Raw genomic sequence first — 16,686 nt, 5'->3', positions numbered from 1 at the left:
CTAAAAGTTTCTCAAAAAAACAAAAAAGTGAACTATCACCGGGCATGGTGGCTGACGCCTGTAATTCCAGCACTTTGGGAGGCCAAGGCAGGTGGATCACCTGAGGCCAAGAGTTTGAGACCAGCCTCACCAACACGGCGAAACCCCATCTCTAGCAAAAATACAAAATTAGCCAGGCGTAGTGGTGCATGCCTGTAATCCAAGCTACTTGGGAGGCCGAGGCAGGAGAATCTCTTGAACCCGAGAGGTGGAGGTTGCAGTGAGCCAAGATTGCACCATTGTACTCCAGCCTGGGCAACAAGAGCAAAACTTGGTCTCAAATAAAAAACAATTAATTTTTTTTAAGTAATCCCACTTCTGGGTATATATTTAAAGCAACTGAAATCAGTATGTCAAAGAATATGTGCATTCCCATGTTTGTTGCAGTACTACTTACAATAGCAAAGATATGGAACCAACCTAAGTGCTCAACAGAAGATGAATGAATAAAGAAAATATGGTATATACACACAATAGAATCCTACCCAGACTTTAAAAAAAAGAAAGAAATTATATCATTTGTGACAATATACATGAATCTGGAGGACATTATGCTAAGTAAAATAAGCCAGAAACACAGAGACAAATACAGCATGATCTCACGTATATGTGGAATCTGATAAAGTTGTAGTCATAGAAATAGAGAGTAGAAGGATGGTGATCAGAATCTGGGGTGAGGGAGGGAGTTGCTGATCAAAGGATACAAAGTTTCAGATAGACAAGGGGAATAGGTTTGGAGATCTATTGCACAGCAGGGTAACATAGTCAATAATAAGTGTATCATATATTTCAAATAACTAAGTAAATTTCAAATGTCTCACCATAAAAAATAAATAAACAAGCTGATGGTTATATTAATTAGTTTGAATTAACCATGACACATTGTATATATGTATCAAAACATCACATTGTACCCCATAAATTATGATTTGTCAATCAAAAATAATATTAATAGTTTTTTTTAAAAAGCTAGCCACCAAAAGATGAATATACAACTGAAATAAAAAGAAGTCCTTCTCTACTCTATATGTCAATCCTGTTTCCCTAAGTACACTGTTTGGCTCAGAAAGAATTATCAATACCCTCAGCCATAAATTTTGCCACAAAATGTATCCAGATAACTACCAAAAAAAAAAAAATCCACGCACATACACACACACAAAATCCAAATAACGATCAAATCTTCATTTGCAGCACTCTCTAAGCTCTAAAGAATGGTCTCTACCTTTAGGGAGGGAAAGAAGATCTTCAATATAGGGCCATCCCACAAAAATCACCGCCTTGACTATCCCAATGAGACAAGCGACCATCCTGCAGACTTCACCCTCCACCTTCACCCACACTATTTGCCAGCTTCTTCAACCAAAAAGGGATATAAACGCTCCACCCAAAGGGTGAAGGGAACCCAAATTTAGAAGGGTGAAATGGTCACAAATCTATTTAAAGTTGAAATGCTACCAATACATTTTTGAAATGAGGTCAGCCGATGGGGCAATCACAGATTGCAATTCAACTTTCTGAGGTTTCCCACAAATTAAAGCATCGCAGGCCAGGAAAGAGTTTCTCAGAAAGCACGCTCAAATCACCTCTCTGGCCCCAACCAAGCATTTCTCTCTTAGATCCACTGTAAGGTGCAGCTAATGCTATTGACCACGACATGTAAGCACATCCATTCTTGCGTCATCTCCTTGATTCAAGAGCATTCATCTTGCCTCCCCAACAGGAATATAAACCCAGTAAGGACAAGAACAGTGCCCAGTCCTAGGAAGAACAGAAATAGCTACCACTTATCAAGTGCTTACGGTATATATGTCAGGTAGGGTGCTAAGAAACACTTCACATAAAGTAGGTTTTATTATTATATCCTTCTAGCTATGAAAAAACAGAAGCTCAAAGGGTTAAGTAACTTGCTTAAGGTCCCACAGCAAGAAGTCAAGATTTAAACTGAAGCCTTTCTTTCTCCAAACCACCAACTCTTCACCACCATGTGCAGCATGTGCTCAACAAACACGTACCCACTGGGTGACAGCAGTGGAGAGGGAGAGGGAGTGGGAGGATGCCTTTCAGAGGAAAATTCATTTCTACGGCCCTCCGTGTCTAAGGATGCAGTGAAGAGAGATATCCCTATTGTTAGAACCATAAAAATAACCTAGTAACCACCCTCAAAATAGAACAATCAACAATATGACTGACATGAAATTCCAAATGTCTCTTTAGGGTGTGAAAAATAGTAACAGCCACGAGGTGCTCCGGTAAGGCACCCCCACTGCTTCTAAATGGCCATTTCAGCTTCTCCTGCCTGACTTCCATCACTGTAGGCCTGGAATTTCAGGATTTGAGTCATGGCAAGTATTGTTGCCAAAGGCATCTCATGCTCCTCTTTTTCAAACATTTGGCCATTTCACTCACCCCCACACATCCCACTTTAAAACAGTGACAACAACCACTTCCTAGTCACTACACTGCCTTCAAGGGGCCAACCCCTCTGATATGACGTTCATCTCCCACCTGCTCCTCCCTCCCTCACACCCTCTTCTTCCTGTTCCCTGCATGTGCCCTATTCTCTCTCCTCACTATCTCAACTGCCTTGTCCTGTCCTGTGCCTGAAACGCCCTCCCCTGCCCTCATCCCCTTGTCAATCTGGGAACTCCCACTCCTGCTGTAAGACTGTTCCCAAATGTCACCTCCTCTGTGGAATCTTCACCGGTCCGAGGAGGAGTAGGGATGCCATCCAAAGTGTTTTTACATCCTTGGTGTAGCACTTTACATTATGTCTCAGAACCAATCGGCCATGTGCTGTTCTCCTTTTGAAAGACCAGGAAGATCTTTAAGGGTGAGGACAGTGTCTTATTTCTCTTCAAAGCCCATATGGTAACCTGACATTATACAATATATTGGTCCTATGTTATTTATTTATCACTGTTATTCTACTAGAATGTAAATTCCATGAAGTCAACAATGCTGTTTTGTTCACTGTTCTAGTTCCAATGCCTAGAACAGTACCTGATATGTGGTAGTCATCCAATAAATATATATTAAATGAATGGAAAAACGGTTGGATAGCTAGATGGATGGATGGATGGATGGATGGACGGATGGATGGTTGGATGGATGAATGGAAGAACAGCTGGGTGGATGGGTGGATGGGTGGATGGATGGACGGATGGATTGGTGGACAGGTGGATGAATGAATGGATAGATGATAGATAGATAGATAGATAGATAGATAGATAGATAGATAGATAGATAGACAGACAGACAGACAGACAGATGGAAGCAGGATCATATTTTACCCACCCAAAGGTCATGAAGATATGGAGAAGCAGAACCAGGATTTAAAATCAGGTCTGTTTTGAGCTTGAACTCTCAAGCCCAATTTGATACTCCTTCCCTAGAGGCCCAAAGTCTGGTCTCTGGGAAGTAGCAAGATGAAAGAAAAAAGAAAGCTAGAATTCACCCCAGGAACACGGTTATGGTTGAACTAATGGTGCTGCATATCTTGAACCAGTTAATTTCCACCTACTTAGCCAGTTCCAAGACCCAATAGAAGTGGATCAGAGCTCTCTGGTCTGGGTTTGAGTTCTCCCCCTGACTCTGTAGGGCGACTTTCTGCTTGTGGGCTAAAGGGGAAGGAGATGCCCAGGAGACCACAAACAAGCAGGACAAATGGCAATTAAAAGGTAATAACAACCACGGTAATGATTAACAGCTTAGCACTTCTGAATAAAAGCTGCCATCTCTACCAGATCCTGTCCTTGCTGTTCCTCTCAACCCTCTGGAACACTGAGCATCCTTACAACACAAAAAATTTCCAAGAAAGACACTGAACTTCCCTTCTCTATTCATAAAGAGGAATAGCCAGTACAGAATCAAGCTCAGGGTAGAACAGAACTAGGCTCAACATTAGGTAAAGGTGTACCCTTGCTGACCCAAAAAAAAAGTTGGTTTATAGGTAGAAACTAACTTTTTTGTTTTCGTTTTCGTTTTTGTTTTTGTTTTTGTTTTTGTTTTTGTTTTGAGATGGAGTCTCGCTCTTTTGCCAGGCTGGAGTGCAGTGGTGTGATCTTGGCTCACTGCAACCTCTGCCTCCCAGGTTCAAGCGATTCTCCTGCCTCAGCCTCCCAAGTAGCTGGGGCTACAGGCACACACCACCACCCCTGGCTAATTTTTGTATTTTTAGTAGTGAAGGGGTTTCACCATGTTGGCCAGGCTGGTCTCGAATTCCTGACCTCACATGATCCACCCACCTCAGCCTCCCAAAGTGCTGGGATTACAGGCATGAGCCACCACACCCGGCCCATATTTTTATATTCTCATAATTCCCTGTATTTCCTTTATAATAAAAAAAGAATATTCAACAGATATCTACTAAGTGCCCAGATTTGTGTTACAGGGGTGTTAAAGATATATTAACACTAACTGAGACTTTCTCCTTAATGAAATCAGAAAGACAGACTTGACAAAAGTCCTTTCTCTATAAGTGAGTCAACACCGTTTATTGTTAAACTACTTAAAAGTATCTTCTGAAGATAAAATACTGCCTAAGCCAAAGGAATGAAGAGTTGTAATATATCAGAGATGGACACAGGGTGAGGAAGGTATTTGGCAGGTAATGTGAGTAATCTTGTGCCCCCTGAAAACTGACTTTCAGCTCAAAATGCCTCTCACTGAAATGCTGTGCTCTCTCTTTTTATTTATTTTCAATCTATTGGCCCAGACTTGCTCCTCCACCTCTAAAATTGTCTGATTTTTCTTCTTTAGAACAGCCATCTCAAACTGCAAACTCTAAACAAAAAGGAAGTCAGCTCATTATCTGAGTTATTAACTAAGAGGAGATGAAGTTCTCTGTCAAACTGGGAAATAAGCCATCTCAAGGTAACAGGCTAGTTCTACCAAATACTTACTCATCTTACTTGCAGCTATGATACAAATAAATATTTAGGGTTTCTCCATAGAATGTCACAAAGACAAGTCTCCTGCACATATTTTGTTTTGTTTTGTTTTAATTGAGATAGGGTCTTGTTATGTTGCCCAGGCTGGTCTCGAACTCCTGGCCTCAAGTAATCCTCTTGCCTTGGCCTTCTGGAGTGCTGGGATTACAGGCATGAGTCACTGCCTTCAGCCCTGTTGCACATGTTATCCACGATATGGGCAGTTTTACAATACAGATTTTTAGCTCTAGTTCCTTGACAACTCAGACTTTCTCTCCAGTTACCTCAGAAAATGAGAATGAGAAGTTGGGCTTTTTTTTTTTTTTTAATTCCCAGACCACTGACTGCATCCCCAGCCATTACATAGGATAGCTTCCCATTATATATTCTCCTAGTACCCAGTCCATTTTCTTCAAAGTACCTAATAAAAATGAGATTAAATATGAGTGCAATGATCTGTAGAATGTCTTATCTCCCCCCACTACATCATAAGCTCCATGACAACAGAAATCTTCTCAGTCTCATTCACCATTGTGTTCCGCCACCTAAAATAGTTCCTGACACATAGAACTTGACACTAGAACTTAATCAGTGAGGCCAGGTGTGGTGGCTTACTCCTGTAATCCCAGCACTTTGGGAGGTTGAGGTGGGCAGATCACTTGGGGTCAGGAGTTAGAGACCAGCCTGGCCAGCATGGTGAAACCCTGTCTCTACTAAAAATGCAAAAATTAGCTGGGTGTGGTGGCACAGGCCTGTAATCGCAGCTACTTGGGAGGCTGAGGCAGGAGAATCACTTGAACCTGGGAGGCGGAGGTTACAGTGAACCAAGATCGCACTACTGCACTCCAGCCTGGGAGAAAGAGTGAGATTCTGTCTAAACAAAAAAGAGAGAGAGAAAAAACTTTTAGAAGGAGAATGGAGTAAATGGATAGATGCATCGATGGACAAATAGATAAACGGAAAAACAGATGGATGATGAATAGAGAGGTGGATGGATAAATGGAGGGATGGATGGATGAATAAATGAATGTATGTGGTGAACACACGAATTTCCTACTGGATTTTCAAGCAGCCATCACACCTCCAAATGCCATATGTAAACAATGTGGATGTTGTATTCTCTGTAAAAAGGCTAACATTCTATCTAAGGAATTTCACACAAATTCAATGAGGAGATTGGATGAATGAAGTCAAAGAATTCATGTTATTAGAGCAAATGCCAGAACATAAGGGACTTACCTTTGAAGGAATCAATCAGAGACAAACTTTTCAGCAGATCCCCCTATCTACCCAAGAATTAATTGAACTGCATAGTTACAAGACCAGACCATAGATTTTAAATTATACTTAGTAATTTAATGACCTGTATCTGAAAAGTAGCAAAAGAAGATGCATATTGTGAAAATTATGACATATTGATCTACTTACATATATGTGTGTGTATACACGTGTGTGTGTGTGTGCGTGTGTGATGGAAACAGAGAGACAGAGACAGAAGGATAAGCAGAGACAGAGAAAAGAGAGACCCCAACAGTACAAATGTGTAGAAAATTATTTTCAAACCTTCAGTTAATCTTTTGACCAACTGCCTTCTTCTATATCTTCTCTTTTTTTTTGCCTAGATACACTATAAACATGCTGCATCTAGTTATGGGCAGTATCTGGAGTATCATTAGTGCTTTGAAAAATATATTTTTAAAAAATTATTTCCTAAGAATCTATATATCATATCAGCTGGATTTTCAAAGGTCATATTTTCCATATTTACTTAGAAAGGCATTCTGTTGCCCAAAGCTTCAGACTCCTCCTGAGTGCTCTACAGTGAAAAATGAATTTGCTGTTGCCTCTCCAACAAATCAGCCCTCCTTTTTAAGACTCAATGTTAACCCACTCAAAGATTCTTATTTCGATTGGGACATTGAGCCTGAAATCCCTCGTCAGGTGGTAAAAAAAAAAAAAAAAAGAAAAAAGCCAAATCATCAAACACGAAGTCAAAAGGCCTCTGCCTTTTATTCACAGAGAAGCCCGCAGGACACATTTAGAATAAGCTAAAAGGTGAGTGGAGTTTGGCTCACAGGTCTCTGGGGTCTGCTTCTGGGAAGAAAGAGAAGTGAAACGATAGAAGTAACCTCTAAACTTGCAGCCTGACTTGGTGATTTTTTGAAAAAATGGCCCTCTTTATGATTTTACTAAGAAAATTCAACCTGAAGTGCATGGGGTCATATTATAAGTTTCTAGGGAACACTGCCGAAAATAAAATTAACTTTTGATTCATTTTTTGTTATATAAATACACATATGCTATGCTAATCTACACATGTTAATTACCCACTAAAATAAACTTTATATTTGATAGGGTGAATATTGATGAAAACAAGAATGGTTGGATTCATGTCATGATTTGGGTTTTTTTAAGAATAATTTCAACTACAAGATTTAAAAACCTGTTTTCTAATCTACATGGGAAAAAGAAGAGCTGACTTACTCATTATCATCAATTCTAGCTTTTCATAGAAAATAAAATTAACCTTTTTTGTGATATAAAAAAGTGCAAACTCTTCTAATCTACATGTGTTAACTACACACTAAAATAAACTTATATTTGATTTGATAGGATTGATATTGATGAAAACAACAATGGTTGGAGTCATGTCAGGCTTTGGGGTTTTTTAAGAATAATTTCAATTAGAAGATTTAAAAACATGTTTTCTAATCTACATGGGAAAAGGAAGAGCCAACTTACTCATTATAATCATCAATTCTAGCTTTTCATAGAAAATTTGTACACTGGGGTTTTTCTAGAGAGTCCATGGCAAGTTCAGATCTTTCTCAGAAGGAAAGACGATGCTAACCAGGCCTGGGTTTCTGGGCCCAGACACTGAACTGAGCACTCACTGGTGTTACCCAATACCCAGGAAGAAATATACCCAAGAAGAGAAACTATCTAAGTACATGAAAGAGGCCTAGTCATTTAACAAGTTCCAGAATGAACTCTGTCCCACTTTGACACAGTTTCCTACAGCTAATCAAGTAATACTGACGGTCTCACTTAGAGTCATTGATACTTGCTGTGGCTATTTCTCATGCACCACCTCATTATTCTTCACCATAACCCTATGAGTTAGGTGCTATTATCCCCATTTTACAGATGAGGAGACCAAGGTTGCTACTGGGGGTGACTTGCCCAAGGTCACACAGAGAGTAAGCGGCCCATCAGAAATACATACCCAATTCTACTGGACTCAAACTCCTTGCTAAGAATTCTGAATCTCTATGTTTTATTGCCGCTCTATTTCTACTAAAGTCACTTCCTTACAAAGACAAACAAAAAACACTTTGGAAGGCCAAAGCAGAATGAGACTCCTGGCTTGAGGCCGGGAGTTTGAGACCAGGCACAGGCAGCAAAGCAAGACCCACTATCTCTACAAAAAAAAAAATTAAATTAAAAAATATATATTTGGCCAGGTTCAGTGGCTCACATCTGTAATCCTAGCACTTTGGGAAGCTAAGGCGGGCAGATCACCTGAGGTCAGGAGTTCAAGACCAGCTTAACCAACATGGCGAAACCCCACCTTTACTAAAAATATAAAAATTAGCCGGGCATGGTGGCACACACCTGTAGTCCCAGCTACTCAAGAGGCTGAGGCACGAGAATCACTTGAACCTGGGAAGTGGAGGTTGCAGTGAGCTAAGATCACGCCACTGCACTCCAGCCTGGATGACAGAGTAAGACTCTGTCTCAAAAAAAAAAGGGGGGGGGGGGGGGGCCGTGGTGACACACACCTGCAGTCCCAGCTACTCAGGAGACCAAGGCAGGAGAATCACTTGAGCCCAGGAGTTTGAGGCTGCAGTGAGCTATGATCATGTCACTGCCCTCCAGCCTGGGTGGGCCACACAGTGAGACCCTGTCTCTAAAAACAAAATTTTAAAAAAAAAAAGAAAGAAGGTTTTTTTCTCTCTACCAAAAGTCTTCTTAGAGAAGACTTTAATTACAATTAAAGCTCAAATGCAAGTCCTAAGTTCCTGTAAAGAATGCCATAGAGACAGCCAGCACTGTAGCTTGTGCCTGTAATCTGAACACTTTGGGAGTCCAAGGCGGGTGGATCACCTGAGGTCAGGAGTTCGAGACCAACCTGGCCAACATGGTGAAACCCCATCTCTACTGAAAATACAAAAATTAGCCAGGCGTGGTGGCAGGCCCCCATAATCCCAGCTGCTTGGGAAGCTGAGGCAGAAGAATCACTTGAACCCCAGGAGATGGAGGTTACCATGAGTCAAAATGGTGCCACTGCACTCCAGCCTAGGCAACAGAGTGAGACTCCGTCTTAAAAAAAAAAAAAAAAAAAAAAAAGGCAAAGAAAAAAATGCCATAGAGAGAAATCTGCCTTGCTTGTCAAAGGAGTTCCACTTCTACTCTAGAATTTAGGCAATTTTACAATAGGGATCTTCAGCCCCAGTTCCCTGTCATCAAACACATTCTTAAATTACCTCCCAGAGAGTGGTTTTATAAGAAATAGACAGAGTGGAAACAAAAAGGGAGAAATTATGAGGCAGTCAACCTAGAGTTTTGTCCTATCATCATACGAAAGCAAGAAAATCTATTCTTAAGCTCCCCTGAGCACACAGAAATCCATAATTTTCCATGGTTTATGAGTTTTCCATCCTTCCTCTCCCAACCCATAGCAGTGTCCCCAATTTCCATGACAATATAATAGAGCACGAAGGTTACTCTCAATGGTTTCTTTGCCTTGCGATCATCCTACACACCTCCTACTGGAGTGGCAGAGACGACATCCTCTCTCTGCTTATATTTTTGAAATGGAAACATCCTCTAAATAGTGGCTGCCTGAAATAAACACTACATTTCCCACATGCTCCCTCACAGCAAGGTGTGGGTATGTGATTAAACCCTAGCTAAGAGGATATAGGTAGAAGGATCTTGAGCGACCTCCACAAGCGACACCGAGCATGTGCTATATGCCCTTCTTTACCCCTTTCTTCCTTCCTGCTAGCTGAAAGAAGGGTGTGAGGACTCCAGAGTCTAGTGTCCTTATTGGACCATGAGATAACTGTCACTCCTCAGGGATGGTGGAGCAGAAAACTGAAAGGAACCTGAAGCCCTGGGCTCTGGATTGCTGACTTAAGTGAGATCATAAAATCTTACGTGTTTTGTATAAACTTGATTCCATAGTAAGTGGATTCACTTTCAGAGGAAATATCTGATACCAAGAACAATCAGATACTGAGGAACTCCTCAGTGGTTCCACAATTAGTCCCAGGCAATGCTGAGTACCAGGGATAAATTTCCCTCCTTCCTATATGTTCCCATTCTAAACATCTCAATTTCAGGGACTGCCAATCTGCCCCTCCCCTCACTCCTCCCTACTGCTGCCCAAATGGGATATGCTGTCAAAGCAGCTATACAGAGTGACCAGAAGTTCATGGCTGAGTTTTGACTCTTACCTGGCAGGCAGTTCCATAGCAAAGCAACCCTGCAGAGCCAGTCTTCTCTCATGCCAGCTGCCCTACTATTGGGGTAGTCTGGGGACAACCATAAGAGCTGATATTTTCTGAGCATACTCTGTGCCAAGCTCTGGTCCAAGAATCTTGGATATTGCAATGAGTTGGAGCTGCTCAGCCACACTATGGTACTGTTACTGACTCTGTTTTATAGACAAGGGGCTGAAATACAGAGAGGCTAAGTAATATGCCTGGGAAGTCTCAAAGCTAAGATTCAGACTGACAAGGACTTGCCTGGTAGCCTGTGCAAATGCCCACTTCTCTACGCTGCCTCTTGGTGGGGAGGCAGGGAAGAGAAAAAGAAAGGCAATTTTAAAAATAGACACTCCAGAGGGGCGTAGTGGCTCACACCTATAATCCCAACACTGGGAGTCTGAAGTGGGAGGATTGCTTGAAGCCAGGAGTTCAAGACCAGTCTAGGCAACATCACAAGACCCCTTCTCTATAAAAGTTGTTTTAAAATTAGCCAGGCGTGGTGGTGTGTACTTGTAGTCCCAATTAATCAGGAGGCTGATGCGGGGGGATCACTTGAGCCCATGAGTTTGAGGCTGCAGTGAGCTCTGATCATACCACTGTACTCCAGCCTGGGCAACAGAGTGAGACCCTGTCAAAAAAAAAAAAAAGACACTCCTATCTCTAAAGTGGCCATATTTCATTACAAACTTTAATTCTGCCTTTTTCTCATAACATCAGAAAATTCCTGTTATCTTCCAGACTTTGAGTTAAAGGATCTCCTATTTCAGATGTGTCATGCCTTGCACATTCCAAAGTGACTTTCCCATCCATCAATAACAGCAGAGCAGGTGGCATAGAAGGGCCATGGTAAAAAACGTTTAAAAATTGCCCCTGGCCTCAGCAAGAGACAAAGACTGAAACTGATTCATGGAAGTGAAAGGCAACCTCAAAGAAGAAATTACACCTTCCAGTGCCAAGACACCACTGGCGTTTTGTTTGAGGGGTCAAAGTTCTAGAAAACAATCCCAACTTGTTTGCACCAGGGCCTAAGTTGTTGACACTTAAAGAGACTTGAGGAGTCCTCTGGTGTGGTGCAGAGGATCCAAATCTTGGTAAGAGAGGCTGGGTAGGTTGGCAGGGCTCACTGAGCCCACCGGGGCCCCAATCTCAGAAGAGTATGAACGAGTCTCAGAGGAGCACAGTGCCATGCTGCCAGCAAACAAACATTCTGCACACTGACAATGCCACCCACGCTCACTAGGGATCACTTTACTTTTCCCTGGAGGGTGGAGGTGCAGCCACAAAACTGTCAGTCAGTGCTAAATCACATGTCAGACTCTTCCACACTCAAATACTGTCTTTTGATTTAAACCCAGCTCACCAGGGTGGTGGTCAATTTGCCCCTAAAGATACAATACCCCAGAAATGTGCCGTTTCTTACCAAAATCAATCTCACCAAGCCCAAGAGTGAAAAATTAAAATTTAAATTAAAAAGAAAACATACACACACAAACTTTCCAGATGAGAGGTTGCAAACTTAAATGGCCACAGGGGCCAGAAATGGGTGAAGTGTTCCCAACTGGGATCAACTGAGACAAAATGGTAAGGCTGTTCCCCATCTACGACAACGGCTCTCAGCTCCAAATGATTGTTTTCACGCGAAAGTGAGACCATTTCTCAGCAAAGTTAAAGTTGGAAATTAGGATGTGTATGTGAAATCTCCCAGTTCTAAAATGTTCACATCAAATTCACAAGTAAGACACCCTAAGGGCTACACAGAGCTGCGGGTGACTTTTGGTCCTGGAGAGCCAATTTGCAATCTGTCTTTTAGACATGAGCTCCAAAGACGGAGGAGGGGGACACTTTACACGTGATCAACTCACCACCTGCAGGTTTGATAACCCTGGTTAGAGTCCAGGATCTCAAGCCAGATGCAAGAACTCAGGTAACCAGTGCCCTGGAGACCTTTCTGTTTCTACCCAGAAGATGGGGCGATTTAAACCAGGATCTGAGAAACACCCCCTCTGGCACTACTTCTTTCAGAGAGAGAAGAGGCCCAGGGGACAAACACAGTCGCCTTTCTAGGGGATGCACCATCTGCAGAGGAGCGGCAGCCACCTGCAGAGACCTCTGCAAGGCAGGGAGAGGCAGAACCTCCCTGGGTGAGATAAGGAAGGGACATGGGCAGAGAAAGGGGAACTAAGGAGGACAGGTTCTCCCAGAAACGTCCCGGGAAGACACTTTCTCCCCCAGCGGAACTGACCATGCCAGGATTGCTTCAGGAGACCGCTTTGACTCTTCCAGAGCCGGGAAGGCAGGAAGGGTAGGTGAACTTCCTTGGCATGTAAGACTCCCAAGCGCCATCGGCCCCAGTCACACACACACCCCTTAAAAGGACCCTGTTGTGGTGAAGAATTCCTAGCCTAGGAGGTCACTCCGACCAACGTGATTCTTTCACTCTCTACCTAACTCAGTCACTTCTTCTATAAAGTGTTTTTCACCCTCTCTCCCCACAAATAGCATCCCCAAAGCCCCAGAGCCTACCTTGGCACTGGAATCCCTGCTTCCCGAAGCCCCTGCAAAAGCAGAAGGAGGTGTATGTCAGGCAGCCCGGGGGGGCCCAGCCTCCAGCTAGTTCCCCACAGAGTCACCCGCCTTCCTCCCTGCCTCTGTACCCCAGGTGCAAACTCCCAGCCACAGGCGGGTGCCCAAGAGTCTTCCGCCTTTGTGGGGGTAGGTGGGAGCTCGGCTGTAACCCCCACCTCCCTTCACTCCTGCAGAAGAGAGGAGGCTGCGACCACCAGGTGGCGGGATAGTGGGGAGCGTTTCCGTCGGAGTAGGGGCTGAAGGCAGGCGAGAGATGCCCCGAGCACCCTCGGGAAAAGAGAAGAGATAAAGAAGCATTCAGAGGGAGGACGAGAGTGACCCCGCGGCGGTGGTGTCCTCTGGGAGGGGGACTGAGAAGGAAGGAAGGAAGGATGCCCCACTACTGGAGGGACTGGGGAAGAAAGGGGCCCGCAGTGATGTGACCGAGGAGTGGAAAGGGGAACCCAGGCCCTCGGGGAGGGGCAATGGGAGATAACACAGGGCGCTGCCCGGAGGCATAGAGGAGTGAGAAAGGATGTCCCATGCCCGCAGGGAGATAGAGAAGGACACCCAGGGTGCTGCCCCCCCGGAAACACGGGGTGGGGGGCGAGGGGTCCTAGCGCCCGGAAGCAGGCGGAGAAATAGGGAACCCCGGGTCGGAGAGCACCCGAGGCGCTGCCCTACAGGGCAGGCACAGACCCCGCGCGCTCCTAGTCAGGTGGAGCAAAGGCGCCCGCGACGCTGCCCCTGGGCGCTCTAGAGGCGCCTGAGAGCAGGAGAGGACAGGAGGCGCCCCGCAGCGGCCCGTCTGGGACCGGGGTGGGGACAGGGCAACGGCAGGACTGTCCATCCGGGAGTCCCGGGCAGCAGGGTCCGGAGCCGGGAGTCCGGGGACGCGGGGTCCCAGGGTGCGGAGGGCGCAGAGGGCTCGGAAAGGGGGTCCCTGGCGCGGCGCTGCCCTCGGGGCCCGGGAAGGTGCCCTGCGCGCGCGCGCTCACCAGATGAAGTCGGTGCAGTGGCTGCAGAAGGTGGGCTGCTTGAAGAAGCGGGCGGTGAATTTGTGGTTCTTGACCTCATGCACGTTCTTCTGCCGGAGGGCGCCTTTGCGGGCGAAGCGCACGGTGCTCTCCTCGCCCTCGCTCGGCGGCGGCCCCGCAGCCGGGTCAGCCATCTTGCGCGCGGGGAGCCGGAGCCCAAGAGGTGCCGGCCCCGGGGCCGCGGGACCGCGGGCTGCGGGCTGGGGAGGCGCGGGAGGCGGCGGCCGCTGCTGCACCCGGGGCCGCTGGCGCTTCCCCTGCGCCGGCTCTGGCGGCCGCGGCGCGCGGAGCCGGGGCTGTCACTCGCCCAGCTGCTGCCGCTAGTCCAGCTGCGCTTGGCACCGCTGGCCCCAGCTGCGGGGGAGGGAGGCGGAGCCCCGGGCCAGCCCCGCCCTCTCCATTTGCATCGCTCCCAGGCCCCGCCCAGCGCTGCCAGCTGCTTTACATATCCGCGCCCGGGCTGCCGCGGGCCTCGCGGCTAAGCGTGCACAGCCGCAGCTCTGCAGCGCGGGGACCGCAGCCCGGGGTCGTCGGACCCGAGCCTCGCCCCCCACCCCACCCCGTCCTCGGCCCCCGGAACTGCGTTCAGGAGATGTGCCCGGGGGGAGGAGTGAGAGTGGAAAGACCTACGGGGCGAAGGGGAGCGGGTGGAAGGGGTGGGGCGCAGCGAATTCCACCCCGGCCTCTGCGGAGACTGGTACCCATACACCCCCATCCATCCCATTGGTCATTCTGCACGCGTCTCCTGGAAGGATGGGCTCCCGCTGTCACTCATTCGGAAAGGCTGTGGCCGCACACACTTACACACACATACACACACACGTTCTGTAGAGGTAGGGGAGGAGCGATCTTTATTTTATATATCTCTAACTCCACCACAAAGAAGATTGTTGGCTTTGCTTGCCGCCTGCATGTTTGGAAGAGAACTCCCTACCTTCTGTCCGTCCCCTCCGCAAAACGACTCCGTTTCCCCAACTGTAACATAGGGCTAATAGCGTGGGGAGGAAGGATTTCATAGATCAATATTTTTCCAAATTTCATTCATTTCTGACTCGTCTTCACAAATTCTGGTCGCATTTGTGCACCCTCTGGGGGAAAAAAAAGCCTATCTCTTTTGGTCTATCTGAGTTTGAATAGCAAGAGGTATCTATATTATTAAAATATCTCCAGGTGCCGTCATCTGTCCTAAGCATCTTCGACTGAAGTCATCTTTTATTTGTTAAGAGAGGAAATTAATAAATGCTAGAGGAGTGTTAAAGACATTACTATCCAACCAGGACTCTCTCCTTGATATGATGTGAAGGTAACCGAAAGGGTAATAATTGTCTACAATGTGTAATTCAATGTTATTTAGCGCCCTGTTCATGCACAAGGCCTAAAGATACCCATTGCCACCATGTCCCCCACTCTGGGAATGCAGAGCTTCATTAGACCGTGAGCTCCTTCACCAGACCTGGGCTCTGTGAGAGCAGGGGGGCTGTTCACCACCATGTCGCCCAGCACCAAGCTCAGTGCCTGACACCTCCCAAGACCCTAGTAAATATTGGTTGATTGAGTGAGGGCATGGATGAACAAGTGAATGAATGAAGACTTAAAGGATGGTACTTCTTACCCCCACTCACACCCAGTAGGCGTTTAATAATAAATATCAAGTGATTGATGGGCGACAGGTACTTGTGCTGTCTTATTTAGCCCCCACAACAACCCTATGTAGATCTGGTAACTTTCATTATGGATAAGGATGGGGAGGTTCAGAGTGATTAAGATACACCCACAGTCATACCGTTGCTGAATGGTGATTGGGCTGGCCTGACTACAAAGCATCCTGGTGACAAAGGGGTGAACCTGAGTAGTGGTGGATGAAGGGGGGCAGGCTGGAGTTGCACGAGCTCAGGTCCCACTATGAAAATTTTTCCTGGAAGCTGCTGAGTGGTAAGTCATTATTAGGTAGCATGTCGAGAGCAAGGGCTGCAATAATAGAATGTCCCTCTCCTACATAGTAATTCAAAGGTAAGGAGGAAAAAATAGCATTCACTTTTAAGGTTGACATGTTTGGGAAACTGGATGTGCCTGTCTATTATTAGTCCTTGAAGAGGCCCCACCACCTCCCAGGGAGGCTTGGGAAAACATCCCAGGAGACATTGCTGCTGAAGTAGATTTCCTTTGAACTGATGAGCTGGAAGCTCACAGCCCACATCCTGCCTTTTGAATGAAGTGCCCTGGATGACTTTGGTCTGTAACAACAAACAGTACCTCATGGCGCCAGGGCCTGGGGATGCAAGGGCTGTGGTTGGAGAAGAGCCACTTGGTTCCTGAAGGCGTTGCACCGAGTGAGGATGAGAAATGTGGGTCCCATTGGACCCAGATTCCTGCAGGTCAGGGGTCTCAAACTGGTGTCTCCAGATGCTCTATTTTTTTTAAGCTAGCCCAATGGGTGTTTTTTTTTTTTTTTAATTCACGGGTCATAGCATTTTACCTAAATATCCAGATTCTGACTTATCTAGGAAAAAAGATAGAGCTAAATGGAGCCTACATTCCTGCACTCACTCATATATTTGTTCTTTCAATCAACAAATTGCTTATTAAGCACTTACTATGTGCTGTTCCAGATACTGTTAA

The 16,686-nt window shown here is 45.7% G+C and overlaps 1 protein-coding gene across 3 annotated transcripts in view; it reads right to left on the bottom strand.

Annotated features, from left to right (window-relative positions):
* Positions 1-14,394, bottom strand: part of PRKCB (protein kinase C beta) — a 388,313-nt gene extending 373,919 nt beyond the window's left edge. Inside the window, exons 1-2 of one of the 3 annotated variants that reach the window (XM_032157135.1) lie at positions 14,029-14,394; positions 12,989-13,020 (exon numbers count right to left, since the gene is read on the bottom strand). In XM_032157135.1, the coding sequence (XP_032013026.1) occupies positions 12,989-13,020; positions 14,029-14,201 (205 nt within the window). In that variant the 5' untranslated portion in view covers positions 14,202-14,394. Of the gene's footprint in view, positions 1-1,264; positions 1,514-12,988; positions 13,021-14,028 lie in introns of those variants that run through there. The other 2 variants (XM_032157134.2, XM_032755926.2) reach the window with 2 other exon arrangements.
* Between the last annotated feature and the right edge of the window lie 2,292 nt (positions 14,395-16,686).

This window comes from Hylobates moloch, unplaced genomic scaffold, assembly GCF_009828535.3.
Source record: "Hylobates moloch isolate HMO894 unplaced genomic scaffold, HMol_V3 SCAFFOLD_6, whole genome shotgun sequence".
NCBI classification, from domain to species: domain Eukaryota; kingdom Metazoa; phylum Chordata; class Mammalia; order Primates; family Hylobatidae; genus Hylobates; species Hylobates moloch.
Note: the sequence above shows the minus strand (reverse complement) of the source record. Positions and strands in the feature narration are given on the sequence as shown.